General features: G+C 40.8%; 1 protein-coding gene across 2 annotated transcripts in view; it reads left to right on the top strand.

Moving 5' to 3' along the window:
- Window positions 1–846: 846 nt before the first annotated feature.
- Window positions 847–23,168, top strand: part of KLHDC1 (kelch domain containing 1) — a 73,638-nt gene continuing 51,316 nt past the window's right edge. The window contains exons 1-4 of one of the 2 annotated variants that reach the window (XM_038407044.2): window positions 847–1,438; window positions 19,802–19,872; window positions 21,135–21,252; window positions 22,241–22,359. In XM_038407044.2, the coding sequence (XP_038262972.1) occupies window positions 1,331–1,438; window positions 19,802–19,872; window positions 21,135–21,252; window positions 22,241–22,359 (416 nt within the window). In that variant the 5' untranslated portion in view covers window positions 847–1,330. The remainder of the gene's footprint in view (window positions 1,439–19,801; window positions 19,873–21,134; window positions 21,253–22,240; window positions 22,360–23,168) is intronic. The other variant, XM_038407046.2, reaches the window with a different exon arrangement.

Below are 23,168 nucleotides of genomic sequence, written 5' to 3'. Positions count from 1 at the left end.
GGAGCATGGAGTTCCTTACCAGAGGTGCTGGGGCGTCCCCAGATGTCCTCTAAAATTTCCAGGGGGTTTAAATGATTCTTTCCAGATCTTAGAGTAGCAGCCGTGTTAGTCTGTATTCGCAAAAAGAAAAGGAGGACTTGTGGCACCGTAGAGACTAACACATTTATTTGAGCATAAGCTTCCGATGAAGTGAGATGTAGCTCACGAAAGCTTATGCTCTAATAAATTTGTTAGTCTCTAAGGTGCCACAAGTCCGCCTTTTCTTTTTCCAGATCTTGTGGCCCACAGGATGTTGCTATTCCAGGGGGTCTGTCCACATTCCATAGTGTTGTTTGCAAGGTTATAAACGTTGGCGTTTAAACCAGTCTCTCATAAGGAGTAGGATAAACCTATAACGGGCACGGATTATCCCGTATCTGCCCACCGTGGGGTTTCCTGCACCCTTCGCTGAAAGCATTTGATGTTGGGTTTCAGGGTAGCAGCCGTGCTAGTCTGTACTCGCAAAAAGGAAAGGAGGACTTGTGGCACCTTAGAGACTAACCCATTTATTCGAGCATAAGCTTTCGTGAGCTGCAGCTCACTGCATCGGATGTTGGCCCCCCTCAGAGACAGGACAATAATGGAGGAGATTGATTAGGGGTCTGAGCCCCTACAATACGACAGTTCCTATCGTGTTTGGCCAACGCTGGATGACATAAGGTCATAAGGTTTAGCAGCCAGCACCGACTAGGAGAACTCATGGTCAGCATCAGCTTAAATGGGCCGTTCACTATCACGTTCAAGCGCAATAAAATGTTGTAATACGGACAGACCCCCGGTGCACAGGCCCCGCGACCCCATGTGATCACTTGTTCAATTTCAAAGCCCGCGGGAGCCGCATGTAGGGTGCTCGAGGTCCTAATGCCCCCCCAATGAAAGAGGTGCCCCTCATCTTGAGGGGCTAGAGCAAGAGCATGAGATGGTTCTTATTGTGTCGGAAGGGGGAGCAAACCAGCACAGCAAGAGGCCCTGCACCCTGAACATGAGGCGCAAACTTCGGCCTGCTACGTGAGCAGCCCCCTCGAGAAGCAGATGGAGGGAGCTGAGCCACAGAGCCTGGCCCCGAGTCCCCTCGCTGATCCCGCAGCCCCCCCACTTCCTCCCACGTGAGCGCCTGATTTGGGGCGGGGGGAGAGGAGGCGCTGCTCGTTCCGCGACTCCCCATAGTTTGGACCCTCTCCGCTTCCCGTCCGCCGGAGGGTGACCGAGCGGCGGAGAGCAGGTGGCGCTCCAGAAGGTGGTGGCGGGTCGCGGTCGTTGCGGCAGACGCCTCCCTTCCCCCCTTCGTAAGATGGCGGCGGGTCCTCCTCCTTCTCAGCAGTTCTGCGTGGCCGAGGAACGGAGCGGCCACTGCGCCGTGGTGGACGGGAACTTTCTCTATGTGTGGGGGGGATACGTGGTAAGCAGGGAGGAGGCGGCGTGGGGCATCAGGGGTGGCAATGGGCGGCGGGCTCTGTTGCGGCGCGGCCGGGCCAACGCACTGTGCCCCACGGCACCCTGGGCTGGGTGGGAGCAGCGGTTAGTACCACCCGGGTTCCTCAGCTGCCCCCAAAGGAGCTACCGCTAACTGCGGCTTAATCCTTCTTCCTCGTGAGAGGGCTGCAACCGCCCCGCGGGCAGGGCGGAGGGGGCGTGCGCGTTCCTCGCGTCGACGCGGTCGCTGACTGGTGGGGCGGGGCCTGCCGCGCGGGAAGCGAGCGGGTGTTTCAAATCTCAGCGGCCGAACGCTCGTGTTGCGGCGCTCGATTCCCAACCGCCGTAACGGCCGCCTGCCAGGTGAAGGGGCACGTGCTTGGTGCCTCCAGGGAGTCCAAGGCTAGACAAGGAGAGTGGGGACTTCACTCCCGTCCCAGATACACTTCCCTCTGCTCCATTGGGGTGTCCTGAGAAAGATCGCACACGCCCCTGTGGCCTATTCACATTTCCCGTCTGCTCCATTGGGGTGTCCTGAGAAAGATCGCACACGCCCCTGTGGCCTATTCACATTTCCCGTCTGCTCCATTGGGGTGTCCTGAGAAAGATCGCACACACCCCTGTGGCCTATTCACATTTCCCGTCTGCTCCATTGGGGTGTCCTGAGAAAGATCGCACACACCCCTGTGGCCTATTCACATTTCCCGTCTGCTCCATTGGGGTGTCCTGAGAAAGATCGCACACACCCCTGTGCCCTATTCACCTTTCCCGTCTTCTCCATTGGGGTGTCCTGAGAAAGATCGCACACACCCCTGTGCCCTATTCACATTTCCCGTCTGCTGCAGTGGGGTGTCCTGAGAAAGATCGCACACACCCCTGTGCCCTATTCACATTTCCCGTCTGCTCCATTGGGGTGTCCTGAGAAAGATCGCACACGCCCCTGTGGCCTATTCACATTTCCCGTCTGCTGCAGTGGGGTGTCCTGAGAAAGATCGCACACACCCCTGTGGCCTATTCACATTTCCCGTCTGCTCCATTGGGGTGTCCTGAGAAAGATCGCACACACCCCTGTGGCCTATTCACATTTCCCGTCTGCTCCATTGGGGTGTCCTGAGAAAGATCGCACACACCCCTGTGCCCTATTCACCTTTCCCGTCTTCTCCATTGGGGTGTCCTGAGAAAGATCGCACACACCCCTGTGCCCTATTCACATTTCCCGTCTGCTGCAGTGGGGTGTCCTGAGAAAGATCGCACACACCCCTGTGCCCTATTCACCTTTCCCGTCTTCTCCATTGGGGTGTCCTGAGAAAGATCGCACACACCCCTGTGCCCTATTCACATTTCCCGTCTGCTGCAGTGGGGTGTCCTGAGAAAGATCGCACACACCCCTGTGGCCTATTCACATTTCCCGTCTGCTCCATTGGGGTGTCCTGAGAAAGATCGCACACACCCCTCTGCCCTATTGACATTTCCCATCTGCTCCTGTGGGGATTGGTTTTCTGAATAAAACACATACGCACATCTGTCTGCCCCCCTTCCTCTTTCCCATCTTCTCCGGGAAGGGTTCCTTAGCAAAACTGCTTCCATTTATACCTATGTGCTGTCCACCCAGTCACATTTACCAGCTGCTGTGGGAGGGGATCCCAAGTTGGGACTCCTCTCATACCCACCTGTCCCCAGCCACCTTTTCTGTCAAACGTACCTAATGTGATTGTTATCATAGAATCAGAATCATAGAATATCAGAGTTGGAAGGGACCTCAGGAGATCATCTAGTCCAACCCCCTGCTCAAAGCAGGCACAATCCCCAATTTTTTTTGGCCCAGATCTCTAAATGGCCCCCTCAAGGATTGAACTCACAACCCTGGGTTTAGCAGGCCAACGCTCAAACCATTGCTCACTAAGCATGGAAAGTGTGACACAAATAAACCAACCTGACACTCTAATACACCAGACTGTTAGGGTGTTAACTGTCATCAGAACAGAGGCAGCTAACAGGAGTTGTGAGGGTATAGCTGTGGAGTCTGTGCTTGGAGGTGGCAGAACTTGATGAGTCCTGCATTTGATCTGTCTGTTGGTTCTTTGACTGTTTGCTCTCTGGGTAGGGACTACACAGCTGGGCAATAGGTACCTGAGTAAGCAGCTGAAATGGATCTGTTTGTTGGTGCCTTGGTAAAGGCCATGAGGTTCTAACCCTTGGAGCTTTGATCAGCATAGCTGTTTGAAGTCTCTGAGTGATTAATCATTCCCTGGTGGTGAGGGATAGAGTTGAGCTGAGCTAAGCATGGAGACTTGGTCACTTGCTAGGCAAACTCAAGAGCCCTGAACAGAGGGCAACTAATAGGAGAGTTTGAGAGGGAGTTAAGAGAAAGCTTGTGAGAGGTTTTCTTTCCAGATTTGGTTCTACAGGCAATTTCAAGATAGCCAGCAATGAACAGTGATGGTGACGTGTAATGGATGTATCATTTTTCTTTACTGCCTGAAGCCAGAAGCGACTTCCTGTTCATGAAATGCAAATTGGTGGCCATGCTTCAGGATTGGAGGGCAAATAAAGATAGTATTGAGAAGCTGAGGCATTCCTAGACAGTCAGGTTCAGGAAACATTGGTACCCCAGATTCAAGGAAGAACAGAGCTGGCCACCAAGGAGTCGGAAAGGAAATCCAAGATGCTTCTGGTCGTTACAAACCACCAGGCTGCAAGAGGTCATGGAAGCATCCTACATGGCTGGAGATAGACGGGGATGGTCAGGCTATGACCATCAGAGAGAAGAGGGCTAGGAAGAATTCCACACAGCCAGTAGTTTCCATTCAATAACAGGTCCTCAGTTTGGAAACAAAATCCTGCTGGCGCAAGGGAATGGTGAGATGTACAGAACACACCTCTTGATGTCAGCTTGCTCCAACCTATAAGAAAATCAAGCTTTCCCACAAAGAGTTCTACAGCTGTCCAAAGAAGACAGATGATCCTTGTTGGGGATTCAGTACTCAGAAGAACTGAAAGAACATTTTGCAAGAGGCAGATGGACATCAGAATGGTGTGTTGTCTTCCCAGAGCCAAGTCATGAGACATTACTCCAAGATTGGATGGGCTTTTGAAGTTGACAGGAAAGCATCCATTGATGATGGTTCACGTTGGTATCAATGACAATGTGTTGAAGGATATCTCTCAGATAGTAGATGATTTAATGGAACTCAGAAGAGTGCTGAAGATGAATGCCCAGATGATCTTCTCTGTAATCGTTCCTGTCCCATGAGCAAAGGAAGACAGAAGTGAACCGCTAGCTACATATGTAGTGTAGGGTGGACGGTTTTGGTTTTGTGGAACATTGGTTGGTCCACGTTTTGTGGGAAAAGGGGGTTGTATAGCGTGTCTTCTCTGTCACAAGCTGGCTAGAGTATTCAGGAGGGATTTCAACTAATAACAAAAGGGAACAGTAAAAAGAGAGAAGATATGAGCACTCACCACAAAATTGAGATGTTGAGAACAAAATTAATCAAGGTTTCAGAACAGCAGGTGTGTTAGTCTGTATCTGCAAAAAGAACAGGAGTACTTGTGGCACCTTAGAGACTAACAAATTTATTAGAGCATAAGCTTTCGTGGGCTGCAGCCCACTTCATTGGATTATAGAATAGAACATATAGTAAGAATATATATACATACACATACAGATAAGTTGGAAGTTGCCATACAAACTGTGAGAGGCTAATTAGTTAAGATGAGCTATTAGCAGGGGAAAAAAACCTTTTGTAGTGATAATCAAGATGGCCCATTTAGACAGTTGACAAGAAGGTGTGAGGATACTTACCTTAGGGAAATAGATTCAATATGTGTAATGACCCAGCCACTCCCAGTCTCTATTCAAACCCAAGTTAATGGTATCTAGTTTGCATATTAATTCAAACTCAGCAGTTTCTCGTTGGAGTCTGTTTTTGAAGCTTTTCTATTGCAAAATTGCCACCCTTAAATCTTTTACTGAGTGGCCAGAGAGGTTGAAGTGTTCTCCTACCAGTTTTTGAATGTTATGATTCCTGATGTCAGATTTGTGTCCATTTATTCTTTTGCATAGAGACTGTCCGGTTTGGTCAATGTACATGGTAGAGGAGCATTGCTGGCACATAATGGCATATATCACATTGGTAGATGTGCAGGTGAACGAGCCCCTGATGGCGTGGCTAATGTCAGTAGGTCCTATGATGGTGTCACTTGAATAAATATGTGGACAGAGTTGGCATCGGGCTTTGTGCAAGGATAGGTTCCTTGGTTAATGTTTTAGTTGTGTGGTGTGTGGTTGCTGGAGAATATTTGCTTCAGGTTGGGAGGCTGTCTGCAAGCGAGGACTGTTCTGTCTCCCAAGATCTGTGAGAGTGTGGGATCATTTTTCAGGATAGGTTGTAATGATGCACTGGAGAGGTTTTAGTTGGGGCTGAAGGTGACAGCTAGTGGCGTTCTGTTATTTTCTTTGTTGGGCCTGTCCTGTAGTAGGTGACTTCTGGGTACTCTTCTGGCTCTGTCAATCTGTTTTTTCACTTCAGCAGGTGGGTATTGTAGTTTTAAGAATGCTTGATAGAGACACCAATGCTAGGACCCTGGTTAACAAACAAAATGAATTGGAATTGCTCATTTATGAGCATAAATGTGATCTAACTGGTATTACTGAAACCTGGTACGATGATTCCCATGTTGGGAATGTTAAAATCAATGGTTATAACCTATTTAGGAAGGAGTGAGTGGGCAAAAGGGCACAGGAAGTGGCACTCTATGTCAAAAATGGCATTACCTGTTTCCAGGTCACAGATAACTTAGAAAAAAATGATCTTGAATGCTCCTGGTTAAATGTCCTAACAGATAAGGCCCAAGATGGGGTACTAGTTGGTGTCTACTACATATCAACAAATCACATTTAGGAGCAGGATGACTGGCTCCTTATGCACCTATCTATAATGTGTAGATGGGAAAAGCTGCATGATCATAGACAACTTTAAATTTCAATGACACATGCTAGAGGTCTAAGGCTTCCAGTACTAAAACATTCTTGAACATAAGAATGGCCATACTGGGTCAAACCAGTGGTCCACCTAGCCCAGTATCCTCTCTTCCGACAATGGCCCAATGCAAGGTGCTTCAGAGGGAACGAACAGAACAGGTAATCATCAAGTGATCCATTCCCTGTCACCCATTCCCAGCTTCTGGCAAACAGAAGTTAGGGACACTTCAGAGCATGGTTTTGCATCCTTATCCATCCTGGCTAATAGCCACTGATGAACTTATCCTCCATTAACTTATCTAGTTCTTTTTTTAACCCTCTTATAATCTTGGCCTTCACAACATCCTCTGGCAAAGAGTTTCACAGGTTGACTGTGCGTTACATGAAGAACTATTTCCTTTTGTTTGTGTTTAACCTGCTGCCTATTAATTTCATGTGATGACCCCCTAGTTCTTGTGATGTAAGAAGTAGTAAATGTTTCTAATACACTTTCTCCATATCACTCATGATTTTATAGATCTCTATCATATCCTCCCTTAGTTGTCTCTTTTCCAAGCTGAAAAATCCCAATTTTATTAATCTGTCCTCATATGGAAGCTGTTCCATACCCCCTTAATAATTTTTGTTGCCCTTTTCTGTATCTTTTCCAATTCCAAAATATCTTTTTTGAGATGGGGCAACCAGATCTGCATGCAGTATTCAAGATGTGGGCGTACCATGGATTTATAAATTTTATAAGTGACAATTTTCTAACTCAAAAGTGTTGAATCCAACTGTAAGGATATTTCAGGACCACCAATCAGGCCCACAGGTTACCTTACGAGCCTAGCAAAGCAGACAACCACTGCTTGCTGTAGCAGACGAATGCCACTGTAATTCCACATTCAAACCAAGGAACAGGTTTATTTTAGCATAGGCACAGAATGCCACACCCTAGTGCAGTGGTTTTCAAACTTTTTTTCTGGTGACCCAGTTGAAGAAAATTGTTGATGCCTGCAACCCAATGGAACTGGGAATGAGGGGTTTGGGGTGTGGGAGGGGCTCAGGGCTGGGGCAGAGGGGGGACTTTTAAGGGCCCAGTCAGCGGTGCTGACCAGAGCTGCTGCGACCCAGTGCCTTACATTCCACGACCCACTACTGGGCCATGACCCACAGTTTGAAAACCACTGCCCTAGTGATCACTTGGGATGTAACAGGCCAGTGCATTGACTGGAAGTACACAAAGGGAAAAACTTAAATCTCAGTACACTGTTTTTATACCCAGGATGACACTCTACTTTTATCAACACCCCTCTTCTGACTTGTTATGTAATAATAATAAATATTTATGACCATACATACAATTCCACATTACATACTCAATTATATAACATGTTTCAGAGTAGCAGCCGTGTTAATCTGTATTCGCAAAAAGAAAAGGAGTACTTGTGGCACCTTAGAGGAATGCATCCGATGAAGTGAGCTGTAGCTCACGAAAGCTTATGCTCAAATAAATTTGTTAGTTTCTAAGGTGCCACAAGTACTCCTTTTCTTTTTGCGAATTATATAACATGTTTATCTACTTATTAACAATAACAAAACTATTAATCTTATTATTTAAGAGGGGTGTACCTAGTTTATCCTGATCTTTAGCAGGTCACAATGACCTCTTCTTTTTCCTGTACCCAACGGAGACATTCCAAAAACTGAACAACAGGATATTTAGTAAGCCAAGAAGGCCTTATTTGCACTCCTTCCCAATAGGATTATTAGGCCAACATTTATATTGCTTATATATTGCGTATGCATTTATTATGTATTACTAACCAAGATGTAATCCATTAAATACAATTAGGCCCTTACCATTTTACATGCACCTAATCGCTGTATCAATTCTTTACACCAGCAGGGGGGAATTCTGTATTAGACTGTGTCTTGACAGAAAAAGTGCAACTGATCACAGAACTAAAAATGAATGACAATTAGGTATAAGTGATCATGATTTGATCACACTTATAATGTGCAAACAGAATAAAATCCAGACCAGAGATGTACATACTTGGTGCTTTGAAAGGGCCAATTTCACAAAGCTGAAAAATATTATGAGCCAGATAAACTCAGAGGAAGAATTTAATTAGCGAAATGTGAATGATAATTAGGAATTATTTAAGAACAATTTACTGGGTGCCCCAAAAGCCATAATCCCACAGTTGAGGGAAAAGGCTGTATTGGTTAAAAAAAAAATATGACCTGGTTTAGAGGGGAAGTAAAGGCAGCTGTAAAAAATAAAATATAATAATGGAAGAAAGGGGAAGCTGATCGTAATTAACATAAATCAGAAGTTAGGAATCGTAGAAAATTGATAAGAGAAGCAATGGGATACAAGGAGAAATCATGGCTAGGAGAGTTAAGGACAATGAAGAAGATTTTTTAAAGTATAATAGGAACAAAAAAACACCCTAACAATGGCATTGGTTCCTGTCACAGGGCACCTACGTCACTACCCAATGTAGTTTACTACCTGTCCTGTTCGTGTGGTGTCTCAGTCACACCCACCCACCGTATTATTACCCTTTCACCGAGGTGTGTATTTATTCCTTTCTTACGAATTATCACGGTGTAATGCAGGTTTACAGCAAGGAGAGGCTTTCCTGCAGCCTTCACTTCTCAGCCCAGGCTTACCCTCTAGCTTTCCTTTGAGCTTCTCTTTTTATATCCTCCCAGTTACATTCTTAACCCAGAGATTACCACCCAGGTGTTCATAATCCCCCAACAGAAAGTGTTTAACTGTTCATAGCCTTCTTCATGCTGCAGCAACATCAGTGACAGGGTTCTACTAATAGGGCCCTGTCACAGGTCCATCACTAGATGGAAATGATTATTATTATTAATAATAATACAGAAAAGGCAGAACTGTTCAATAAATATTTGTTGTGTTTTTTGGGGAAAAAGAGATAATGCAGTCATATCATATGATAACACTGTTCATTCCACTCATATTTCTGGAGAATGTTAAACAGCCACTACTAATGTTACTTCTAAATCAACAGGTCTGGATAACTGGCATCCAAGAATTTTAAAAGAGCTGGCTGAGGTGCTTTTGGACTGTTAATTTTTCAATAAGTGTTGGAACACTGGGGAAATTTCAGAAGACCAGACAAAAGCAAATGTTGTGTCAATATTTATAAAGGGTAATTGGGATGACCTGCATAATTATAGAACTGTTAGTCTGACATGGATCCTGGGCAAGATAGTGGAGTGGCTGAAATGAGACTTGATTAATAAAGAATTAAAGGCAGGTAATATAGTTAATGTAAATCAACCTGTGTTTATAGAAAATAGATCCTGTCAAACTAATTTGATATCTTTATTTGATGAGATTCCAAGTTTGGTTGATAAAGGTTTGATATATTGAGACTTCTTAAGGCATTTGACTTGGTACTACACAAAATTTTGATTAAAAAAACTATAAACATAAAATTAACATGGCATATATTTAAATGGGTTAAAAACTGGCTAACTGATAGGTCTCAAAATATAACTGTAAATGGGGAATCATAAAACTAGTGTGTTTCTAGTGGGATCCCGCAAGGATTGGTTTTTTGGCCCTATGCTACTTAACATTTTTATCAATGATGTGGAAGAAAACATAAAATCCTCCTTGATAAAGTTGCAAATGGCATAAAAATTGGGGGAGTGGTCAGTAATGAAGCAGACAGGTCACTGATGTAGAGCAATCTGAATCACTTGGTAAGTTGGGTGTAAGCAAACAATGCATTTTATATGGTTAAAGAACAGGAACAAAGAATATAGGCAGTAGCGACTCTGAAAAAGATTTGGGGGGTGTGGTGGATAATCAGCTGAATATTAAATCCAGTGTGATGCTGTGGCGAAAAAGACTAATGCAATACTTGGATGCATAAACAGCGGAATCCTAAATAAGATTAGAGAGGTTATTTTATCTCTGTCTTCAGTATTCGTCCGACCGCTGCTGGATTACTGCGTCCAATTCTGGTGCCCACGATTCAAGAGGATGTTGATAAATTGGAGAGGGTTCAGAGAAGATCCACAAGAATGATTAAAAAATTAGAAAACATGCCTGATAGTGATAGACGCAAGAAGCTCAATCTGTTTATTTTAACAAAGAGAATGTTAAGGGGTGATTTGATTACAGTCACGTGGGGAATAAATATTTAATAATGGGCTCTTCAGTGTAGTAGAGAAAGGTATAACATGATCCAGTGGTTAGAAATTGAATGTACCAAAATTAAGACTGAAAATAAGGCGTAATTTTTAGGGCTGTCAATCGCAGTTAACACATACAATTAACTCTAAAAAATTAATTGTGATTAAAAAAAATGAATTGCAATTAATTGCAGTTTTAATCGCACTGTTAAACAATAAATAACAATTGAAATGTATTAAATATTTTGGATGTTTTTCTACATTTTCAAATATATTGATTTCAATTACAACACAGAATACAAAGTATACAGTGCTTACTTTATATTACTTTTGATTACAAATATTTGCATTGTAAAAATGACAAACAAAAGAAATTGTATTTTTCAATTCACCTCATACAAGTACTGTAGTGCAATCCCTTTATCGTGAAAGTGCAATTTACAAATGTAGATTTTTTTTGTTACATAACTGCACTCAATAACAAAATAATGTAAAACTTTAGAGCCTACAAGTCCACTCAGTCCTACTTCTTGTTCAGCCAATTGCTAAGAGAAATAAGTGTGTTTACATTTATGGGAGATAATGCTGTCCACTTCTTATTCACGTCACCTGAAAGTGAGAAAAGTCGTTTGCATGGCACTTTTGTAGCCATCATTGCAAGGTATTTACATGCCAGATATGCTAAACATTCATATGCCTCTTCATGCTTTGGCCACCATTCCAGAGGGCATGCTTCCGTGCTGATGATGCTTGCTTAAAAAAAATACATTAATTAAATTTGTGACTGAATTCCTTGGAGAAGAATTGTATGTCTCCTGCTCCATGGTTTTACCCGCATTCTGCCATATATTTTGTGTTATGGTAGTCTAAAATGACGACCTATCATATGTTGTTTGATTTAAGAACACTTTCGCTCCAGATTTGACAAAACACAAAGAAGGTTCCAATATCAGATTTCTAAAGATAGCTACAACACTCAAACCAAGGTTTAAGTGACTTCCAAAATCTGAGGGAGGAGGTGTGGAGCATACTTTCAGAATCTTAAAAGAGCAATAGTGATGCAGAAACCACAGAACCTGAACCACCAACAAAGAAAATCAACCTTCTGTTGGTGGCATCTGACTCAGATGATGAAAATGAACATGCATCACTCCGCACTGCTTGGGATTGTTACCGAGCAGAATTCGTCATCAGCATGGACACGTCCTCCAAAATGGTGGTTGACGCATGAAGGGACATAAGAATCTTTAGAACATCTGGCAAATAAATATCTTGTGACACCGGCTACAACAATGCCATGCAGTGCCTGTTCTCACTTTCAGGTGACATTGTAAACAAGAAGCAGGCAGCATCATCTCCTGCAAATATAAACAAACTTGTGTGTCTGAGCTGAACAAGAAGTAGGACCGAGTGGACTTGTAGGCTCTAAAGTTTTACATTGTTTTATTTTTGAATGCAGTTTTTTTTTACATAATTCTACATTTATAAATTCAACTTTCATTATGAAGAGATTGTACTACAGTATTTGTATTAAGTGAATTGACAAATACTATTTATTTTGTTTTTTACAGTGCAAATATTTGTAATAAAAAATATAAAGTGAGCACTGTACACTTCGTATTCTGTGTTGTAACCGATATAAATATATTTGAAACTGTAAAAAAATCCAAAAATATCCAACACTTAGATTTATCAAGCCAGCACAAAACAGATTCTATAATACCCTACTGGTTATCCAGAAGCCAACAACACAGTTCCCTGAAAGTAACCCAGCCTCAGGCCTCCCCTAGATACCGAAGTCAAATATGATGAAGATTGCTGAAAATCTTAATCATATAAAAAAGTTCTACCAATCTCAAAGGATTGGACACGTTACCTCCCAGGTTAATGAATATTTCAGATCTTACCCAAATATACACTTACAGCCAATTCTTATTAACTAAACTAAAATTTATTAAAAAAGAAAAGACAGAGAGTATGTTTAAAAGATCAGTATACATACTGACTTGAGAACAATCTTGAAATTCAAATTCATAGCACAGATGGTGAACTCTGTAAATGCAAAGAGTTTTTTCAGAAATAGTTCATAGCCTTATAGTCCAGTGTTTATATTCAGGGCAGTCCAGTCAGGACTGGGATCTCAGTCTTTATGGCTTAGGCTTCCCCTGCATGAAGCCTCAAGCAGATCTGAGATAAACAGGATCAGGACCCAAGCAATTTTTTATACAGTTTCAGGCCTTCTTTGACAGCTCAGGGTCCTTTGGCAAACAATAGGCCCTCATGGGAACTTTGAAGTGGACCCATTTCCTAAGCATCGCTGGTAATTATCCAGACAGATTAACATAAGGCAATTGCCTGTTTTTCCACCATTCACAGATGATTTGCTGTACATTTCTAAGAGATGAATACAGCGATATCCTATGTTTACAATTCATTTAAATGTTAAGATGTCCTTTTGATCTCTGAATTAACAGAATACAGCATAGACAAGGACTGTTTGATTACATTGTTGATCACTACCAATATATAGGTAAATATGCAAAAACACAAACATTATCTCCCCATATGTCTTTAAAGGTTGAATTTGAGTTATTTATTTTGCAGGATGCTTAACCCTTTCCAGTCATGCGTCACATCTTCAAACACTGGCATCTATGCCCCACACAAACACAAACATGCAGTTCATTCCACTGAAAGTTTTAATGAAGATTGATGGCAAAATATGGAGGCCCACGGTCTCCCTTTCTGTTAGTCCCACGCCTGTACAAGGTGGTAACATGTTTCAAATAGCACAAGCAGTATTTTGTATTTTCATTTATATCCTACTAAACAGTCAAGCCTAAGTAAATATCCAAATTCCACTAGTTTTATGCCTAAAATTCTTTACCATAGGTCTAAGCACAGAGTGGACAGCTGGAAAATCATCAGTTTTAATACTGCCTCTGCCAGTGACTGGCTCGATATCCTTGGGCAAACACATTTTCAGAAGTGTTTACTAATTTTGTGTACCCTAATTCTCTGTTCACTGACTTTGGGAGACCAACCTGAGACAACCAGTGTCTGATTTTCAAGGGTTTTCCCATGAAGAGCTGCGGGGTTCTCAGCATCACCAATAGTCATGCACAATGGCCCCCAGTCTGCCTCAAATAGGGCACATAAAATTAGTGAACACTCCTGAAAATGTGAGCTTTGACCTCTGTGTATCAATTTTCCCATATTACTTCACAAGGGTGTTTTGAGGATTAGGTCACTATTTTAACAGTTCTTTAAAGATATAAAGTGCTTTATTAATACTACATACCACACAGACTATGCTGACAGCTTGTGCCACACACTCTCAAGGAAACTGCGGAACCACCTGATCAACATCCTCTACAGCAAACAGGGAAAGATTAAGAATGAGCTCTCAAAACTGGATACTCTCATAAAGAACCAACCTTCCACACAAACTTCCTCGTGGCTGGACTTTACAAAAACTAGACAAGCCATTTACAAAACACACTTTGATTCTCTACAAAAGAAAAAGGACACTAAGCTATCTAAACTACTATATGCCACAAGGGGCCACAACAATGGTTCCCGTAACCCACCCAGCAATATTGTTAATCTATCCAACTATACTCTTAACCCAGCGGAAGAATCTGTCCTATCTCGGGGCCTCTCCTTTTGCCCCTCCACCCCCACGAACATGATACAGTTCTGTGGTGACCTAGAATCCTATTTTCGACGTCTCAGACTCAAGGAATATTTCCAACACACCTCTGACCAACATATTAACCCACAGAGACCTTCCTGCCAACACTACAAAACGAAGGATTCTGGGTGGACTCCTCCTGAAGGTCGAAACAGCAGCCTGGATTTCTACATAGACTGCTTCCGCCGACGTGCACGAGCTGAAATTGTGGAAAAGCAGCATCGCTTACCCCATAACCTCAGCCATACAGAACACAGTGCCATCCACAGCCTCAGAAACAACTCTGACATCATAATCAAAAAGGCTGACAAAGGAGGTGCTGTCGTCATCATGAATAGGTCAGAGTATGAACAAGAGGCTACTAGGCAGCTCTCCAACACCACTTTCTACAAGCCATTACCCTCTGATCCCACTGAGAGTTACCAAAAGAAACTACAGCATTTGCTCAAGAAACTCCCTGAAAAAGCACAAGAACAAATCCGCACAGACACACCCCTGGAGCCAGGACCTGGGGTATTCTATCTGCTACCCAAGATCCATAAACCTGGAAATCCTGGACGCCCCATCATCTCAGGCATTGGCACCCTGACAGCAGGATTGTCTGGCTATGTAGACTCCCTCCTCAGGCCCTTCGTTACCAGCACTCCCAGCTATCTTCGAGACACCACCGATTTCCTGAGGAAACTACAGTCCATTGGTGATCTTCCTAAAAACACCATCCTAGCCACTATGGATGTAGAAGCCCTCTACACCAACATTCCACACAAAGATGGACTACAAGCCGTCAGGAACAGTATCCCCGATACTGTCACGGCTAACCTGGTGGCAGAACTTTGTGACTTTGTCCTGACCCATAACTATTTCACATTTGGTGACAATGTATACCTTCAAATCAGCGGCACTGCGATGGGTACCCGCATGGCCCCACAGTATGCCAACATTTTTATGGCTGACTTAGAACAACGCTTCCTCAGCTCTCGTTCCCTAATGCCCCTACTCTACTTGCGCTACATTGATGACATCTTCATCATCTGGACCCATGGAAAAGAAGCTCTTGAGGAATTCCACCATGATTTCAACAATTTCCATCCCACCATCAACCTCAGCCTGGACCAGTCCACACAAGAGATCCACTTCCTGGACACTACGGTGCTAATAAGCGATGGTCACATAAACACCACCCTATATCGGAAACCTACTGACCGCTATTCCTACCTACATGCCTCTAGCTTTCATCCAGATCATACCACTCGATCCATTGTCTACAGCCAAGCGCTACGATATAACCACATTTGCTCCAACCCCTCAGACAGAGACAAACACCTACAAGATCTCTATCATGCATTCCTACAACTACAGTACCCACCTGCTGAAGTGAAGAAACAGATTGACAGAGCCAGAAGAGTACCCAGAAGTCACCTACTACAGGACAGGCCCAACAAAGAAAACAACAGAACGCCACTAGCCATCACCTTCAGCCCCCAACTAAAACCCCTCCAACGCATCATCAAGGATCTACAACCTATCCTGAAGGACGAGCCATCGCTCTCTCAGATCTTGGGAGACAGACCAGTCCTTGCTTACAGACAGCCCCCCAATCTGAAGCAAATACTCACCAGCAACCACACACCACACAACAGAACCACTAACCCAGGAACCTATCCTTGCAACAAAGCCCGTTGCCAACTCTGTCCACATATCTATTCAGGGGATACCATCATAGGGCCTAATCACATCAGCCACACTATCAGAGGCTCGTTCACCTGCGCATCTACCAATGTGATATATGCCATCATGTGCCAGCAATGCCCCTCTGCCATGTACATTGGCCAAACTGGACAGTCTCTACGTAAAAGAATGAATGGACACAAATCAGACGTCAAGAATTATAACATTCAAAAACAAGTTGGAGAACACTTCAATCTCTCTGGTCACTCGATCACAGACCTAAGAGTGGCTATCCTTCAACAAAAAAGCTTCAAAAACAGACTCCAACGAGAGACTGCTGAATTGGAATTAATTTGCAAACTGGATACAATTAACTTAGGCTTGAATAGAGACTGGGAATGGATGAGTCATTACACAAAGTAAAACTATTTCCCCATGGTATTTCTCCCTCCCACCCCACCCCCCACTGTTCCTCTGATATTCTTGTTAACTGCTGGAATTAGCCTACCTGCTTGTCACCATGAAAGGTTTTCCTCCTTTCCCCCCCCCTGCTGTTGGTGATGGCTTATCTTAAGTGATCACTCTCCTTACAGTGTGTATGATAAACCCATTGTTTCATGTTCTCTGTGTGTGTGTATATAAATCTCTCCTCTGTTTTTTCCACCAAATGCATCCGATGAAGTGAGCTGTAGCTCACGAAAGCTTATGCTCTAATAAATTTGTTAGTCTCTAAGGTGCCACAAGTACTCCTTTTCTTTTTGCGAATACAGACTAACACGGCTGCTACTCTGAAACCTATTAATACTAGCATGACACTTTGCAGTTGACCAGCATTCAGTGAAATCAGCATTTTTATTCTTAACACCAATTATATTAATTCAGGGCTTGTTCATATAAATAAATGCTTGGCTTCCCATCACAGGAGCCCCCAAATCCATTTACACATGGTCTAACACATTATATATAACGTGAAAGCTGCAAATCGTACATCTAAGAACAGAACCTAAAAGGTGCTTTCAAAAGTCTGGTTCCGTAGATTACCAACGGTGGCAGTTATACTTCCAGAATACACTACCCAAATTTGGAAGGGAATAGTTATAAGGCATCAGTTATAGTAAAGGTGTTCATGTAAGCAACTGAAGCACAAACTTACTACCTTTGACAGGTTTCAGAGTAGCAGCCGTGTTAGTCTGTATTCGCAAAAAGAAAAGGAGTACTTGTGGCACCTTAGAGACTAACAAATTTATTAGAGCATAAGCTTTCGTGAGCTACAGCTTATGCTCTAATAAATTTGTTAGTCTCTAAGGTGCCACAAGTACTCCTTTTCTTTTTACTACCTTTGAGTTACCTTTGATTCTTCTCTCTCTTCTCCCATTTCACCTAGACTTTTTTCCAGATCCTTCTGCTTCTTCCTCTGCTACGTTCCTACATTTTTTCCCTTGCTCTCAATTCCTACTGCCTTTTAATGTTTCCCCAAGACCTTCTCCACTTGATTCCCCAAGAACTCAGTCTGATTCCAATCTCATCACTCAGGTTCCTTTATTTGGCATACAGCAAAGCTACTCTGAGTTGATCAGACTTAAGCATAGGGGGTGGGTACAATGCGTACCACATATCCAAAGTTACACACCAAACCTCTTCCTTTATATACATTTACACATTACATTGCATTTACTATACTTTGCATCAGACATTTTGGAATTGTCTTGGTCACTTTGTAGGAACCAGTCCCTATGCAGCATGCTCTGCCCACACACTGTCCATGCATGACTTATTCTATCTCATCTTATGTTCCATGCTTATCATATCAATTTTATCTTGTCCCTTTCAAGTTATTCCCTTGGTGATTCCCACTTACTTTAGCTAATGCATATGTTCTGTTTCCAACCTGCTAATCTCCCTAATCCTGTCTTCCAAGAAACGAGGCTTCACTCATTTCCAGTTACTGATATCAAGCCAAGCCTACACTGTAAAGACACTAATTCATATTATTATTATTACCAACTTTAATATTGCAACCTCCTTCTCTCTGACTTCATATCTCTTCCCTCCATTCATTCAAACCACTGTTGCCAAAATAATTTTCCTTTCCCAACCATTCTCCCCTATTTGAAAACCTTCCCAGGTTTTCTATCTCCGGCATTAAATTTAAGCTTCTCCTCTTCTTTATGGCATTCCATAGTTTAAGGTCTTATATTTCTGCCTTCTTCTTTTCCTATACTCTTCCACTCTCCCCCTACCACCACACACAACCTCTTTCGCTTATATCTGTCATCAGGCCTTCTCAATTATGCCTGGAAAATCCTCCCAATTAAAGATGGCTTTCAACGCAACAAAAAGTTATCTTGTGCCTTTCTTTATTTTATGATATATCAAAAGAAGCCCTTAGTTTTTTAAGGGTTTTTTTATTTTATTTTATTTGGTGGTTTGCTTGTTTATCCAAAATTTAAAATTTGGTCTCTCATTGAGTATATGTGATTACTGGAGGACACAGACATGTTGATTGGGAGATCTGAGTCCTCAACTGAAGGGCCCAAGGTATTGAATCCCATTTTAAAAAAAAGTAGTTTTCTTTCAACTCTTTATTCAAGTATTTGAGTGAAAGTGATGTTTAAAAAAAATGAAGTCTTAAAATAAATCGCAGCCCCTCTCTATTAATAGATTTAAGAGTAGCAGCGGTGTTAGTCTGTATTCGCAAAAAGAAAAGGAGTACTTGTGGCACCTTAGAGACTAACAAATTTATTTGAGCATAAGCTTTCATGAGCTACAGCTCACTGCATCCGATGAAGTGAGCTGTAGCTCACGAAAGCTTATGCTCAAATAAATTTGTTAGTCTCTAAGGTGCCACAAGTACTCCTTTTCTTTCTATTAATAGAGTTTCACTTCATGATTTCACTGCTATCATAATCTTAGCAGTTGTCTAGCCCTCCATAGAGACTTCCAGGAAGCACAGATGAGTCCTGAATTGCTATTGGGGGAAAATAAAAACATAAAAACCTCTTTAAAAAGTATTTGAGGCCATATCATAAAGAAGCACAAGGGTACAAACCTAATTATTTATTCCTTTGCAGGTCATCTTCAGCATTATATAGGTGAATTTGGGTAGCAAGGATTACAATACAATGAAAACTGGTTAAAGTAACCACTCAAGGGACCAGGAAAGATCAGTTATTTAATTACACTTACTAATCAGTAGTATTTTAATAAAAGCCAGATAGCTGTTCTCTATTTTGTAGATACTTTTGGGTAGTCTTAAAAAAGAAGCTTGCGTAAGGGTAGTTTCTTGCACTGGTTTTGCTGTCCTTTGCTTCATGTTGCAACTACAATGCAAAATGTAGTGGCTTTTAGTCATAATTACTATATTTCTTGATTGCACTTAATAATTTTCCTGAGTTGCTACTGCTTTTTACATTTCCTGCAAGATGGCCACTGTGCATTAAACTGATATTGCTAGTTGAATATGGAACCATTCCTCTCCCTCTCTCGTTAACTGCAAAGCCAGACTTGGTTTTTTTCCAGTCTACCCATGTGCAAGTGAGCGAGTAGGATTGGCATTCAGCAACTAATAAAACTATTTAATAGGGACACCATTCTGCATAGATGCTTTATTTTTTTATAATGCTTCAAAAATAAAAATAAAAACTTGTTTTGAACTTACAATGTTAAATATAAAAATACTAGAACTATTGAGTTTTTCCAGTTAAAATTATCAGGGGGTACACATTGAGCATAAAAAATTTTTACAGTCTTTGTGAATTGTCTCATTAAAAGTTGTGAAATGTTCCTAACATGTAATTTCATGATTTTTGAATTGTAATGACATATTTGTTTTCTTTCAGTCAATTGAAGAAAATGAAGTGTATTTGCCTAATGATGAACTTTGGCTCTATGAAATTGATAGTGGGTTATGGTAAGCCATTTTATTTATATTTAATGAATTTGAAAAATGTGCTATTTACACCTGAGTATTATTACCTGTGGTAAAATGTCTATTATTTCAGATACATAAATGAGGTCTGTTTCATGTCTCTTGGCTACTTAAATAGCCTGCATTCATTTAATGTAAATTTAATATCTGATATATATTTTGGAATAATGTCTTCAGATAAGAAAATACCTATGTAAGCACAGTAATTTTTTTCGAAGGGATGTTTCCAATGTGAACTTTTTAAACATAGTTTAAGACTTGTTAAATGTAAAGAGTCACTTATGTATTTATACTGGCTAAATAAACTTTTATGTTAAAATGAATATTAAATACAACAAGATTAGGGTGCTTGATCCATTTAGGGTTACTTTCTTTTTGTTGTTATTACTTAATCATATCAGAAATATGTTTGCATAGATAATGTATTTTAAATGTTTAAATCAGATTAAAATTTTACATGTCACGAGCAATATACTATTCAAGTTTTATTTATTTATTTATTTTATTTATTTATTCAAATTTTATTTACACATTTTGGGGATGTGGGTCTAGTAGCAATGCCAATTATTAAAGTTGTCCGATACTTTCCATTATCAGACCCTGTTTTTAGTTGCTTATAATTTTACCAAACTTTAGCCATGTGGGCTGAAATTTTCCATGCTGGGTGTCTGCGATATATATATAATATTTTAAATTTCAGCCAAAATGGGTTGAGCTGTTTAAGAACAAGGCAAGGGAAAATATGCTGTTTTGCCCAAGTTAAAAAGTTATTGAGCCCTTATCTTTGAAAAAAGAAAAGGAGTACTACTGGCATCTTAGAAATTAACAAATTTATTTGAGCATAAGCTCAAATTTATTTGAGCATTTCATTATCTTTGAAATGTTCCATGCTTTGGTGCAGGGACTTGAAATTTGGCAGGGGATGGCTTTTGTTTTAGGGATGTGTCTTTTGCTATACCTGTGAACATCCACCCAGGTTTGGCCAATTTAAAGCATTTGAAAAACTGTTGTTTGCACATGTTCAGTAGAGACTTGCTGGAGCTTAACAGCAAAAAGTCTCAAAGATTCTGTCCTTAATGAGCACACCTGATAGTGCTGACCAGACTGCTAATGTGCCCTCCTCCCAGAGCAACTGTGTGTTCCCCATCCTGTTATATCTCCTACTAGTACTACTTTGCTTTTGATTTATTTTGGTTTGTTTGGGAGCAAAATTATGAAATTTTAATATATTTACTAAACGGCAGGACAATGCACCTAATGGAAGGAGAGCTACCTACCTCTATGTCAGGAAGTTGTGGAGCTTGCATTAATGGGAAGCTGTATATATTTGGAGGATTTGATGATAAAGGATACAGTAATCGGGTATTGTAATCTTTTAATTCTGGAATGTATTTTAATCAAATGACTACTAATACAGAACTTCCTTTAACAAAGCATTTAACTAGCAGGAAAAATCTAAGGGTGAGATTTTGGTTTTATTTTAGAAAAAGTGCACTTTAAAATATTGTAAATTGTAGATCTGATTCTTTAGTCCCTCTGCTTCTGCACATCTTCTATTGACTGCACTGGGAGTTTTGGCTGGGTTAAGACTGCAAGATAATGCCTAGTATGTTTTGTTTTTTATTTGTATTTCTCAAGTTTGCTAGTATTTCCGAAATTAATTGTATTTCTATGAGAAAAATATATTTGCAACCATAATTAGACTTACCTCACATTTGTTGCTTTTTCTTTGCTCTTTAGTGGGCAAGTGGCATTTGCGTTTCTAGGATAGTCTGATAATAGCTAGTTAACATTAACATATGACTGCTAGTTTCCCTGTTGATTGCAGGTAATTAAATACTAATAAGGAATGAAACGGGGAAAATGGGAATTCAGTGGATTAATATAATGGAAACCAGAATTTCAGTGTAGATTAGAAAACAAGTGAAATGAGTTTGATAGTTTAACTAACCCGCAGCACTTCTGCACCTAGTTAGGTTCTGTGTACGCTGCATTTATAATAATCTGTCTGTGGACAGAGCATTAGACTGAGACTAACAGGTGAAATAGTAGTGCCATTGAAGTCAGTGGCAAAATTCTTACTTCAGCAGGGCCAGGATTTCAGCCAAAAGGCATTAGCAAAGCGGAGAGGGGGAGATTTTGCTGCTTCTTCCTGCATTTTACTTGTGATTAGTGAGTAAACCAATCTCTTACTATCATAAGCATTATAATTTGTCAATTGCACTCCGATTTCTTTTTTTTAATAATAAAATGATTGTTCTTTTGCTCTTTGTAATTACATCTATTGCTGATTTGTGCTTGATTCTTCAAAATTTATTTTATACTAAAATATTATAATTTTTCTTTTAAGCTGTATTATGTTAATTTGCGAACAAGAAATGGAACCTATAGGTGGAAAAAAATTACAGACTTTAAAGGTCAACCTCCTACACCACGTGACAAGCTTTCCTGCTGGGTGTATAAGGACAGGTAATACATCAAGAGTATTTTTAATACCTACTAACCAAAGGGAAGAAGTGTTATGTTATAGGTAGAACACAAAACTGGAAGTCCAATTTAGACTGTGATTTACTCTCTGACCTTGGACAAATCTCTTAACATCTGTCTCTCAGTTTTACCACCTGTAACATTGGAATAATCACACTTACCAACCCTAATTTAAAAAATAATTTAAATCTCACAACATCTCCATAAAGTGCTTTGAGATCCTTGGGTTCAAGACACTATTCAGGTGCTAAATATTATTTTTTATTTAGTTGATGACTTATTAAACTGGTATTAAAGTTAATTTACTGAATTTTAATTGCTTATGAAATTACATAGATTATGCTATAAAACATTGTTAGATTTGGTATAATGTCAAATTATATTTGTTAGCAAAAATATTGACAATAAGAAAGGGTATTTCAATGAATAACTCCGGATATAAAGAGCCAAGTTGAGAATACAAGCTAGGTATTTGTATTGTAACTGCTTCTTAGCATATTTAGCCAAATTGGTTGTAAAAGTTCTTTAAATTATTTAAACATATTAAACTAAAAAACAAATGTAAAAAATGTCTTTAGATTTTATATTAACCATTAAAGGTAGCTATGATGGTAGAATTGGTCACTGAGAAATAAATCGATTGTATATTTGGGCTATTTGCTATACAAGTTATTGTAAACACATAAGAGTTACATGATATATAATGAATAAAATAAACAATTCATTCATTTAATTCATTTTTGATTTCTGGACTCCAGGTCCTCCAGGGTGTGACAAAAAAACAACAACAA

The sequence above is a fragment of the Dermochelys coriacea genome, chromosome 6 (genome assembly GCF_009764565.3).
Source record: "Dermochelys coriacea isolate rDerCor1 chromosome 6, rDerCor1.pri.v4, whole genome shotgun sequence".
NCBI lineage: Eukaryota > Metazoa > Chordata > Testudines > Dermochelyidae > Dermochelys > Dermochelys coriacea.
The sequence above is the reverse complement of the archived record's forward strand: the minus strand, read 5'-3'. Positions and strand labels throughout refer to the sequence as shown.